The 13,383-nt window shown below is 44.5% G+C and overlaps 1 protein-coding gene across 2 annotated transcripts in view; it reads left to right on the forward strand.

The window, feature by feature from the left end:
• The window catches only part of LCMT1 (leucine carboxyl methyltransferase 1), a 64,105-nt gene that overhangs the window by 14,745 nt on the left and 35,977 nt on the right, over positions 1-13,383 (forward strand). For both annotated transcript variants that reach the window (XR_013831569.1, XM_079944798.1), the window contains exons 2-3: positions 5,156-5,247; positions 7,297-7,418. Coding sequence is in view for 1 of the 2 variants with exons in the window: in XM_079944798.1 (XP_079800924.1) it covers positions 5,156-5,247; positions 7,297-7,418 (214 nt within the window). In the remaining variant the exon portion in view is untranslated. The remainder of the gene's footprint in view (positions 1-5,155; positions 5,248-7,296; positions 7,419-13,383) is intronic.

Below are 13,383 nucleotides of genomic sequence, written 5' to 3' on the forward strand. Positions count from 1 at the left end.
GACTGTGCCAGTTTCCAGTTTGGACATTGGTGCTCCAGGGCCCTCTTCCTCATTCCTCTCCAAAGCCAGGTTCTATTAAAAAAGAGTTTTATTGCTGATTTGATAAGAGCAGTACTGCTCTCTTGTTTTTGCTTTCATTTTCATTTTGCTTTTTTTTTAAAATCATTGATAAGGCTGAGCTTTTTATATGTTCATTGGTCAGTTTTTCTTCTTTTGTGAATGGTTCATTTTTGTCCTTTACCCGTTCTTTTTCTTCTGGAATATTAGTTTTTTCCCATATTAATTTATGAGTCCTTTATATTGTAAGGATATTAGCACTTTGTGACCTGTTACAAATATTTTTCCTAGTGTAATATTTGCCTTGTATGCCTTGTATGAGCAACTTACTGTTGCTCTTGTTGTGAAGACAATACTATCTTTTTGATGGAAATAATTAATTTAGTTTAAAAAGAAATAGAATAACATCATTTAAAAGTGGCAGATATTGGGCCTTCCCTGGTGGTCCAGTGGTTAGGACTCCGCGCTTCCACGCAGGGGGCGCGGGTTTGATCCCTGGTCGGGGAACTAAGATTCCACATGCCGTGTAGCACAGCCAAAAAAAAAAAAGGGCAAATATTCCTCCCTTGTTAGCTATTCCGTTGCTAAATGTTGACATCTGGCGAGTCCCTTGTCATCATAGGCAATGGTGGTTCCTCACAGTTCAATACTATTTTTTAAAATTGAAGTATAGTTGATTTACAATATTGTGTTAGTTTCAGGTATACAACAAAGTGATTTCAGTTATACATATAGATGTGACAATACTATCTGAGCCATTTTGTGACACACATGGTCTTGCATTTTAACTTCTCTGAAATCAGATGTGACTTACTCTCACTGTGTCCTGCAGACACTGTCAAGTCTGTTAGAGGTGTCCCTACCTGTGCAAGCAGGCATGGAGGTTATTTCTGCTGGCATGGCATGGTTGGGCAGCTGTGACCACAGTCCCTGGTGCTTTTAGTCCACATACTGTTTAAGGACCATTTGAAGAAAGAACCCAGATCCTGATTGCTGTCGAAAATCATCCCTTGATACCTTCTAATGAGATCAAGAAAGAGCCAGTATCAAAACTTCCAGGGTGAGGGTTAGCTGCTTGGAAGAAAATCTCAGAGAGGATGGTGGAGATCTGTTAAGGAATGTATCCTCGCTAACGCCCTCGATGGCACGGAGGTTGATATTGTGTCGAAAGGCACAGACATCCTGAAAGTGAAGTCTTAGCAGCTTACTTCACTCACCTTTTCCTTTTTCTGTCTGTACGAGAGAGAGAGATGATGACACTCTGTCCCAATGAAGGAGCTTTTTCAGTAATCACAAAATTAAAATTCTAAGCGATAAGAAAAACATTAATTGGCAGTGTTTTTTAACTTCTTTTTTCTTTATTTATTTTTAGTTTTAGTTTTTGGCTGCGTTGGGTCTTCTTTGCTGTGCGTGGGCTTTCTCTAGTTGTGGCGAGCAGGGGCTACCCTTCCTTGCGGTGTGAAGGCTTCTCATTGCGGTGGCTTCTCTTGTTGCAGAGTGCGGGCTCAGTAGTTACGGCACACGGGCTCTAGGGCATGCGGGCTTCAGTAGTTGCGGTGCGTGGGCTTCAGTAGTTGCGGTGCGTGGGCTCCATAGTTGTGGTGCGTGGGTTCTAGAGCGCAGGCTCAGTAGTTGGGGCGCATGGGCTTAGTTGTTCCGCGACATGTGGGATCTTCCCGGACCTGGGATCAAACCCGTGTCCCCTGCATTGGCAGGCGGATTCTTAACCACTGTGCCACCAGGGAAGTCCCTTTCTTTTTTCAGTCTTACAATTGGTGGTGTCCTGGATATAACGAAATATAGCCTATGTTTCATGAACCTCTTGCCGTCCCCAGTTCTTCTAATTTACGTTTCAGATGACTGGTTAGTATTCATTGTGTGGATGCACTGTAATCTGCTCGGCTGAATCATGGTGCCCGCCTCCCTTCAGAGCTCCCAGCAGCAATGCCCAGCAGCACCCTCTTCCTTCTTTGCAGCAGTGTGTTGTACATCTTTTTATCTTGGCCACTCTCAAAGGCAAAGCAGTGAGCCTTTTTCCTTGGAGGCATGGAAACCACTGTCAGTCATCTAGATTTGAGGACTGCAAAGAGACACATGTTGGAAAAATTAGGAAGTAGGAGTCATGGGTACTAGTGATCAGGGGTCCTTGTGTTATGTCCAGGCATCTCCCCAGATGATCGGGGGTCTTTGTGTTATGTCCAGGCATCTCCCCACCTTTCTGTACTGCTGCACATCACTGACCGCGTCCAGTGTGTTGTGGAGATCCATCCCATGCTCCTGCCAGGCCCTGTGTGACCTGAGTCTGCTTCTCTCTCCAGTGTCTTCTCCAGTTTCTCCTGTTTTCTTACTCTTCTCCAGCTGCCCTGCCTACTTCCTGCTACTAGAACACTCCACGTGCACTCCCACCCACCCCCGAGTGTTTGTATCTGCTGTTCCTCTTACCTGGAATGCCTTTTGCACAGCTGCCTTTCCCTAATTCTCTAGGACTCGACTCAGCCATGCCCTTTAAGAGAGGTCTTCCCTTTCACCTCTGAAGTAGGTCCTCCATCCGCCATACCATTATATCCCTCGTTTGTCATAATCTCTGTCTTTGTCCCTTCTCTGTTTTGTTCACCACTGTAACCCTATGCCTGGCACTTAGCAGACGCTCAATAAATATTGCTAGACCAAATCAATAATATTAACTCAACTGATAATGCAGAGTTGGGAGGAATAGAAACTGCTCCTTGTTTTCCGAGAGGGCACTAATAAATCCAACAAGGAACACTTAGAGGGGGGCAAATTGATGAGCTTTTCAGCAGTTCGAGTTTCTTCGCAGTGGGGTGAGTGCCTTCTCTGTGGGCAGTAGTCAACAGTGGCTCCATGTTGTCGAAAGGATTCTTGCTCTGGATGTTGGGCTTGACTAAAGTCCCTTCCAAGCTCTAAATTGTTCGAGGCGTGTTCTCATCACTGGTCTACCGTTCTTGCTTCAACTGCAGATATGGCTGTTACCACTAGATGGCGCGCGATGACTCCTTTGAAATCAGCGTTCCTCAAACTGCCACCCACAGTGAGAACACATTTTTCGAGGCACTTATACCCCCAACACACACTTGAAGCAAAAGCTTCACAAAACACTCTTACAATGTGGAATGATGCTGCTATTTTCTGTTTTACTCTGTTCTACTTCATTTTCTAAAAGGGAGATTTGCAAATTATTACATCGATTTTATGATATGAATGGGTCACAACTCATTGTTTGAAAAGCACTCTTTTATTTTATTTTATTGGCCGTGCTGTATGGCTTGCGGGATCTTAGTTCCCCGACCAGGCATTGAACCCTTGCCCTCAGCAGTGAAAGCGCAGAGTCCTAACCACTGGACCGCTGGGGAATTCCTGGAAAGCACTATTTTAGAAAACTGGGCAAGTTTGTTTGTAAAACTCTGTGGGTCTGCTGTTTTCCTTGGACAGTCTGGGCTTATAGCAAATTGTGTTCCTTAGTACTTTGTGTGTTTCTTTGTTGAGTTGCTGCCTTGAGTAGTTGAACATATGTGCTTTGTTGTGGGTGTCTATGGATGTGCAGACGTGGATGCGAGAGACTGGAGGAGGCATGTTTGTGCAGAATTCAGCACCTATTGCTGTCAAGGCAGCAGTAAGCCTTGTTGGTAGATATGAAGAAAAGGAAAGATGTAATATGTGCTCTGGGAGCTTAGAACTTAGCTGGGTGACACCACACAAACACACACACACACACACACACACACACACACACACACACATACACACCCAGCCACCTTAAGTTTCAGTTTATTTATCAAGCAACATGGAAATGGATGTATTATTCAGGATATCACTTAGGATGCTTAAGACTGCAAGTAACAGAAGCCTGACTCAATTTGACTTAAGTGGTAAAGATGTTTCTTATCTCACTAAGTATTCGTTGCCAGGTAGAGAAGGCTCCAGGCCCACAGGGGTGTGGCGTGGCCTTAGGGATCCAGCTTCCTTCCCTGACTTCTCATTTGTCCTAAGGCTGGTTCCACTCATGGTTGCCAGGAGACTTCCAGTGGTAATCAGGGCTTCAGCTCCTAGGCTTGGAACACTACAACTTTAACTGCTTGTAGTGTAGACTGGGTTAGAGAGAGTTTGAGCTACCCTAGCATTTTCCAAGTTATAGCTGTTTTATTTGTTCCTAGTTTCCCCACTGTGACCTCCTTAAGGGACATGAAAGGACAGGTATTTAATACAAAGTCAGGAGAAATACTTTGGTAGTTGTTAGTGACGTTTGCCAAATATTTCTGGGTCTCCCTTCCCCTGGACACAAAACTTTTGGTTGAGCCGAGTTATCTGACTAGCTCTGGCCAGTGAGTTTGCTGAATGAATAATTGGTTGCAGGTCTTCTGTATGAAGTAGGAGGTGAGGTTATTTGCTGTTTAGGGTCCTGGGAAAGGAATTAGTGATAAGGGGGAAGAGGTAAGAAATGGTCGTGGTGGGAAATGTGATGGGCAGTGTATGTGAATGCAGAGGTGGATGGATGAGTGAGTCTGTTTAAGCTTGTGCTGGAGCATTAAATGTGATTTGGCCTTTTTAAAATTGAAGTATGGTTGATTTATAATGTTGTGTTAATTACTGCTGTACAGCAAAGTGATTCAGTTATACATATATATACATTCTTTTTTAAAAAAATATTCTTTTCCATTATGGTTTATCACAGGATATGGAATATAGTCCCCTGTGCTCTACAGCAGGACCTTGTTGTTTATCCATTCTGTATATAATAGCTTACATCTACTAACCCCAACTTCCCACTCCAGCCCTCCCCCAACCCTCTCCCCCTTGGCAACCACCAGTCTGTTCTCTACGTCCATGAGTCAGTTTCTGTTTCATAGATGGGTTCATTTGTATCATATTTTTAGATTCCACATACAAGTGATATCATGTGGTATTTGTCTTTCTCTTTCTGACTTACTTCACTTAGTATGATGATCTCTAGTTGCATGATTTAGCCTTTTGAGGTCAATAAATTTCTTGTGGATCCTTGACCTGGTTCCTGGGAACGTGGCCGTGGAACCTGGCCTGAACCTACTCTCTACTCACCTGCTTCCTTTTTCATCTCTTTCAGGTTTGCAGTGAGCATTGGCTACTGGCAGGACCCTTATATCCAGCATTTGGTGAGACTATCTAAAGAGAGGAAGGCCCCAGAAATTAACAGAGGCAAGTGACCATCTCCCTCCCCGACATCTCATCAGCTGAGAGGCCTGAGGTTTTAGGGATTCATTCTTAAAAAGAGAGTTCCGGGGTGTACTGTCTTCAACAGTGTATGAAAGTGCTCATTTCCCAACTTCCTCACCAGCACAGTGTATTATGAAACTTTTCATCTTTGTTCACCTGATACATGAAAAATGGTTTTTACAGTAATATAAAAGCCATTCACATATCTTTTACTATAAAAGCCATTTATAGATCTTTTACTGTGAGCTGTCTGTTCACATAAGGGATTATTTTTGTTGTTGTTGCCCTATTAAAGTGTTAGTAACACTATTAGGTTCTGCAAGTAATTTCCATCAAGGAAGTCGAAGGAGTTGAGATAGGAGGGTGACTTAGTTTCAGCCAGATCGAGAAACTGACCAGTGAACGTAATTCTTGTATGTGTGGGGGATCTAGGCCCTAAAGATGGGTCACGTAGGTGGGTTCTATAAGAAGGGCAAAGGAATTTGTAAATGGTTGTTCCTGAGAAGAAGGACATGGTAGTTACTTTGAGCTGAGGGTGAATCCAGGCATCAGTTAGATTGGGCAAGGCCTGGTTAAGAGGCCTTTCTTAAGCCTCCCTCCCCAGCTCTTGAGACAGATTTCCCAACGAATGTTCCAGAGACAGGGACCCACCATGGCTCGGTGCCCCAGGCGGCATGTCAGCCCCCCTTCCTTCTTCCTCTCCCGGTTTGCAGATTGGGGACCTCCAGCCCAGTAGGAGAGCGCTTCCCAAACGTCTTTGGTGAAGACATATTTTTTTCTCCCAAGTCGAATCCATTGTGGGTGATATTCTGTAATATACAATAAAGATGATTTACTAGGAAAATGAAATGTAGACACAAGCCCAAATTATTTATTTATTTATAAGGTAGGGATTATCAAATTGATTATTTTATTTTATTAATTTATTTTTTTTGGCGATGCTGCGTAGCATGCGGGACCTTAGGTCCCCGACCAGGGGTTGAATCCGTGCACCCTTGCAGTGGAATCACAGAGCCCTAACCACTGACCTGTAGGGAATTTCCCCGAATTATTTATTAGCAACTCACCAGACATAAAATTTCTCTGTCAAATGGCAATAAATGCTACTCTCAAATTTTGTTCTTAAAACGGTCACACCTCAGGCTTCCCTGGTGGCACAGTGGTTGAGAGTCCGCCTGCCGATGCAGGGGACGCGGGTTCGTGCCCCGGTCCGGGAGGATCCCACATGCCGCGGAGCGGCTGGGCCCGTGAGCCATGGCCGCTGAGCCTGCGCGTCCGGAGCCTGTGCTCCGCAACGGGAGAGGCCACAGCAGTGAGAGGCCCGCGTACTACAAAAAAAAAAAAAAATGGTCACACCTTGAGCAACAGGCCTTTAGAACAAGACAGACGCTGTCTTCCTGTCTCCCTTCTGGGTTTCCCATCTCCTTTGTCCCAGCTCCCCACCCCAGAGCTTAACAAGTCCATTAATTAGGCCACCACTTGCTGGTGTCTCTCCTCCCGCTGTCTGCGATGCCATTTTATAAACACAGAGGCTCTAACCCAGACAAGATGGAGGTGAAAGGAACAAGATAAGAAGCATGGCTTTCTTTGCTTTGGCTGACATTCATCTGCCCAATTTCCTGACCTAAAAATATTATTTCCCACACGCTCTTGCAATTTTGAGTTTTACCAGAGTACTAATTAGCTTTCCCTAGAGCCGTGAAAAAGCACATTTACAAGAGAAGCATTCAGATCAGATGTTTTGATATAAAACACTTGTCTTTCCTAAGTAAAAGTATAGGACACTATTTTTCTTCAGATCGTTAATTCCACCATTAAGTAGCTAGTACTTACTTTTGTTCAACCAGCTTTTTTTTAAAAAAAAAAATGGAAGAGAGTTTGAAAGTCATTATTTCTCCCATGAAGTTTGCAGATAAACGCTGACCCTGGAGAAGGGCAAAGTGTAGTTTTGCTCTCCCTAGCACCGTGGGCTTTGCAGGGATTATTTCTGTCGTCACCGAGTGATAGCTTGCTTCTCTGTCTGTCTCTTAGGATATTTTGCTCGAGTCCATGGCGTCAGCCAGCTTGTAAAGGCATTTCTACGGAAGACAGAATGTAATTGTCAAATTCTAAACCTCGGGGCTGGGATGGATACCACCTTCTGGAGGTTAAAGGTAAATTAAAATTTCCCGTTTTCTCTTTCCAGTTGTTTAAATTTAATTTGTTGAAGACATTCACCTGGTTCAAAAGCGTAAAGGAAAGATTAAAATGCAGTGCAGTGGCAGCCTGTCTCGCACCTCGCTTTGCAGCCCTCCAGCCCCACAACTGCCTTCATCCCTGTACTTCATCTCACCAGAGCCCTAGTGAGGATATGTGGGTGGTTTCTCACCTTTTGCTGCTACTAACTGGGTTATAGTAAACATTCTTGGGTACATTTCCCCTGCATATGTGGCAGTATACCAGGAGAAGGAGCAAGGATTCTACCTGTGGAACTGCTGAGACAAAAGAACACTCGCGTTTGTAATTTTGACGATAACTTAAGATTTTATTGTCGGCATCGCAGTGTCTTAGGTAACATTTGGAGATTTGCAAGGCTGGGTAATGATAACATGATGCAAAGCCCTTTTGTAGTCATTCTCTGATTTGATGCCTCAATTGTTCTATTTGGGTTCAAGGGCAGGTGTAATTATACTCACTCATAGGAAAGGAAACTTGGGTCTAGTCAGTGGCAGAACCAGGACTAAAGTTCTGGTCTTTGATTCCTGGGTTGGATTTTATTGCCAAACCTTTTCCCTACAAATATCTCACTGATTGCAGTTTCTTTCTTTTTCTTTTTTTTGTAGGTTTGTACAGATTTTTCTTGGTTCTTCTATCAGGTCAGTCATGTGGTAGTAATGGGTATGTGCGTCTCTCCAGATTTCTTTTTAAAAAATAATTAATTAATTTGTTTTTGGCTGTGTTGGGTCTTCATTGCTGCACGCGTGCTATCTCTAGTTGTGGTGAGCAGGGGCTTCTCTTCCTTGCAGTGCGTGGGTTTCTCATTGCAGTGTCTCCTCCTGTTGCGGAGCACGGGCTCTAGGTGTGCGGGCTTCAGTAATTGTGGCACTCAGGCTCAGTAGTTGTGGCTTGCAGGCTCTAGAGTGCAGGCTTAGTAGTTGTGGCGCACGGGCTTAGTTGCTCTGCGGCACGTGGGATCTTCCCGGACCAGGGCTCGAATCCGTGTCCCCTGCATTGGCAGGCAGATTCTTAACCACTCTGGAAGCCCCTCTCCAGATTTCTTGCAGGCGTAGACCAAGATAGATGAGAGTATATAAGCATAACTCGACCTGCATTATCTATTTTGTCCCTAATTAGCTCACTTGATAAGAAGGTCTTTGGTCATCAGAGCTCCCGGTCTTTCTGTTACTTGAGAATCAGTGTCCTCAACATGGCCCTAGTATCGTTTGCCTCTGCATTCTTCCTTCTAGATGAGATAACTGACATTTATGAAGTGCGTTTACATATATGACATCATTAGTTAACACAAGAGCTGTGTTGGGTGGGGGAGCTTACACATCTGAGGGAAGTGGGGCTTTGAAAGTCTGTATCTTCCCCCAAATTGGACAACCAGTGGCATTAGGACGTGGAACCAACATTGGCTCCAGCTCTTCAGACTCCCAATTCCTTCCTCTTTCCTCTGCACACAGCTCTGTGGTTGTTCAGGGAGAGTCTTTTCTGTGGGTCGATTGTGCCTCTGTAATGCCGTGACCCTGGTGTGGTGGAAGCAACTGGAACAGAATGTAATGTAAGAGTGTGTGCACTGCCAGCATTACAGGGGCCACTGGAGAAACCCCTCCTTTTTACCCTTTTGACTTGGTCATATGGTTTGGTTTTTTTCCCCATCTTGTAGGTGGGTTAATAATGAATAAATCTGAGATTTTAATTTCTGAGCCAGGTACACCGAGTCTTATGTGCCCCTTCCAAGAAAAAGGTTCTCTGTCAAAGGTGAGGAAGGGGAGTAGCACAGGGCCTTAAAGTCCTTTGTGGAAGTTTTTTGTTTTATTGATAATTGTATTGATCCAAAGGGCTTTTTAAAAATCTAAAGTTTCTCTTTTTTTTAAATTATGCTTGTTTGCTCTTTTTTTTTTTTTTTTTTTTTTTGCAATATGCAGGCCCCTCTCTGTTGTGGCCTCTCCCGTTGCGGAGCACAGGCTCCAGACGCGCATGCTCAGTGGCCACGGCTCATGGGCCCAGCCGCTCCGCGGCATGTGGGATCTTCCCGGACCGGGGCACGAACCCATGTCCTCTGCATCGGCAGGCAGACTCTTAACCACTGTACCACCAGGGAAAACCTTGTCTGCTCTTTTATTATTATTTTTTGTCTTTTCCATTTTGTTGTGAGTTTTCCCCCCGATTTGATGTTTGCCTTTAATTTTTATTTTTTATTATTTTTTGGCTGTTTGCGTACTTGCGGGATCTTAGTTCCCCGACCAGGGATCAGACCCCGTCCCCCTGCAGTGGACGGGCGGAGTCCTAACCACTGGACCGCCAGGGAATTCCCTTGTTTGCTCTTTTAGAGCTGAGGTTGCACAGGCCAAATCTGGCCAGCCACCTATTTTTGTAAATAAAGTTTTATTGGAACACAGCCATGCCCATTTATTTACATCTTATCTATGGCTCTCACAGCAGGGCTGAGTAGTTACAACAGAGACCATTATGGCCTGCAAAGCCTAAAATGCTTACTTTTTGACTCTTTCCAGAAAGTTTGTGAATCCCTGTTTTAGAGCTATATGTGCCTCTATAAAAGAGCAGGGGAAGTCGTGTCCATCGATCTTATAGTCTCGTGCTCTTTCCACCTGGGATGGCCCCCCTGCTGCACCAGCAGAGGCTTAGTTGCGAGTCACAGGCTTTCTGGGGCCACTACTGTGTGAGCTTGTTCTGTATAATCTCAGGGGCCCAAGACTGGGCAGTCGAAGACTCATCTTCAGGCAGCAAGCAAAAACAGGGCCAGGGAAAGCTGGTATCATCATGAGCAAAGAATAAAGGGTGAGTGAAACCCTTTAAGGGGCCTCACTTCTTGGTGTCTCTTGAATTCTGTTTCTGTACAACCAAAGGGTCAGGTATGGAGGGGAAGCAGTCTCAGTTTTGGCCGCCTGTGAAGTGGTCGACTACCTTGGATCTTGGAGTCTGAGGGCCACCCTTCCTTGTGGCTGTTCCTGGCTTCCCCCTGGTGGCTGTGCCCTGCCTTGGGTATCTCCCCTGCCTCCTGTGCCATGCGAGCTACTTGGGAGTGGAGTGTCAGAGGGCCGCAGAGAATCGTGGAATAAGAAGTTGAAGCATCACTTGCCAGAGCCATCTTGCCCGTTTCTGAAAGCTGAGAAAGAGGATGTCTGTTTCTTAAAAGTTCCAGGTGTGCCTTTTGTAAGCTTTCCTTCCTCGGTTACCCCTTATTCAGAATTCTTATAAGGATCAAGTGCACGAGTGCCTGGGAAAGCTCTTTAAAAGGTCAGAAGTCCTGGGCATCTACCCTGAGAAAACCATAATTCAAAAAGAGTCATGTACCACAATGTTCACTGCAGCTCTATTTACAGTAGCCCAGACATGGAAGCAACCTAAGTGTCCATCGACAGATGAATGGGTAAAGAAGATGTGGCACATATATACAATGGAATATTACTCAGCCATAAAAAGAAACGAAATTGAGTTATTTGTAGTGAGGTGGATGGACCTAGAGTCTGTCTTAGAGTGAAGTAAGTCAGAAAGAGAAAAACAGATATCGTATGCTAACACATATATATGGAATAAAAAAAAATGGTTCTAAAGAACCTGGGGCAGGACAGGAATAAAGACAGATGTAGAGAATGGACTTGAGGACACGGGGAGAGGGAAGGGTAAGCTGGGACGAAGTGAGAGAGTGGGATGGACATATATACACTACCAAATGTAAAATAGCTAGCTAGTGGGAAGCAGCCGCATAGCACAGGGAGATCAGCTTGATGCTTTGTGTCCCCCTAGAGTGGTGGGATAGGGAGCGTGGGAGGGAGACGCAAGAGGGAGGAGATATGGGGATATATGTATATGTATAGCTGATTCACTTTGTTACGATGCAGAAACTAACACACCATTGTAAAGCAATTATACTCCAATAAAGATGTTAAAAAAAAAAGTCAGAAGTCCTGTGTGAGATGTGGGACACTATGCTTCCTTCATTTATTTGCTTTTGATTGTCCTTGTGGTCTTCTGGAATTTTAGACTGTTCTTAACACTCTATACCTTGTGAGTAAAAGTTCTTGAAAGTTGTTGTAGAATTTCTTAGAGAAAGTTATTTCTGTGTATCCTTTAAACACATCCTCTCAATATCTTCAGATAGCTTTTACATAGCCCTGCTCTGCAGTCAGGTAGTAGGTATGTGTTGCAATTCCAAGAGTGAACAGCTGAAGGTGGTGAGTCCAGGTCGCCTCAGATGTCAAGAAACCGTAAAAGAAACAAAACGTTTCTTTCTTTTTCTCTTCCTCCTTCTCTGTCCTTCCCCTCCTTCCCCCAGACCAGATCCCCTGAAAATTTAACTGAGGACCATTTTCCATGTGGGTGGATCTCCCAATTCTGTTACTTGCCCTTAGGGGTCACCTTCCTACCAGGAACTGCTTCCTCATGATTTCTGCCCCCATCATTCTGTCCTGGGGGGGGCGGGATCTGCTGCCTCTCCTGACCTGTCCTTCATCTCTAGTTATTGTCTGTGTAAATGGTGCTCTTACCTGCCAGTCTGCTCATCAGAAACAAGGAAACATCCTTACCCCTCCTTTTTCTTTATCCCATCCTACACCAAAGAAGCCACCACCAGGTTCTGGATATCAGCAACTTCCTTTTTCTTTCCTCTTTTTAAACTTTTTTTTTTTTTTTTTAATAAGTAGCTCTCTATTTCTGGGATATAAGTGCAGGTGGGCATGAGGGCATTAAAAGAGTAGCAGGTTATGGAGCGCCTTGTTTCTTGCTAAGTCGTAGGGGTGTGAAGAGCTGTTGCAGGCAGAAAGGGGTGTTGTTTTAGTCTTCACAGCTGGTGATAATAGAGCTGAGGAGGAGAGGATGCATTTGAGAATAGTCAGCAGGGCTGAGTGATTTTTTTTAATTGAAATATATCAGTCCTTGACATAATTTTTTTTAATTGAAGTATAGTTGATTTACAATGTTGTGTTAGTTTCAGGTACAGCAAAGTGATTCAGTTATATATATAGAAAGAGATACAGACATACATATAGATATCTATTCTTTTCCAGGTCCTTTTCCCTTATAGGTTATTACAAAATATTGAGTAGAATTCCCTGTGCTATACAGTAGGTCCTTGTTGGTTATCTGTTTTATATATAGTAGTGTGTATGTTAATCCCAAACTCCTCTAATTTATCCCTCCCCCCTTTCCCCTTGGGTAACCATAAGTTTGTTTGCTCTGTCTGTGGGTCTATTTGTTTTGTACATAAGCTCATTTGCATCATTGTTTTTAGATTCCACATACAAGCGATATCATATGATTTGACATATAATACTATGTTAGTTGCATTGTATGTATTACATAGTGGTCTGACATTTGTGTACATTCAGGCTGAGGGATTGATTGGACAGGGAGGAGGAGCTGGAGAATTCTAGCATGACCAGTAGGTGACTGGTTGGGGGTGTAGCCACCGACTAAGCTAGGAAAAGCGCGAGGGGGGGCTTCCCTGGTGGCGCAGGGGTTGAGGGTCCGCCTGCTGATGCAGGGGACGCGGGTTCGTGCCCCGGTCCGGGAAGATCCCACATGCCGCGGAGTGGCTGGGCCCTTGAGCCATGACCGCTGAGCCTGCACGTCCGGAGCCTGTGCTCCGCAACGGGAGAGGCCACAACAGTGAGAGGCCTGCATACCGCAAAAAAAAAAAAAAAAAAAGCGCGAGGGGGAGGCAGGGCTGTGTGTGTGTGTGTTTCACACTTTTTAAAACTGCAGCCACAGTAAAAAAATAACTGTACATCCCTAGCCAGGACCCACATCTATGTACCTATGTCTGTAAATAATAAGGGCACACACATGGTACTTACTAAGGGCGGGCCCTGTTCTGAGTATCACTCACGTATTTCCTCATTAATCCCCACAACCCTATGAGGTGTTATTTTCTCTACTTTTCAGATGAGGAAA

Source organism: Stenella coeruleoalba (genome assembly GCF_951394435.1).
Source record: "Stenella coeruleoalba genome assembly, chromosome: 15".
In the NCBI taxonomy this organism is placed as follows: domain Eukaryota; kingdom Metazoa; phylum Chordata; class Mammalia; order Artiodactyla; family Delphinidae; genus Stenella; species Stenella coeruleoalba.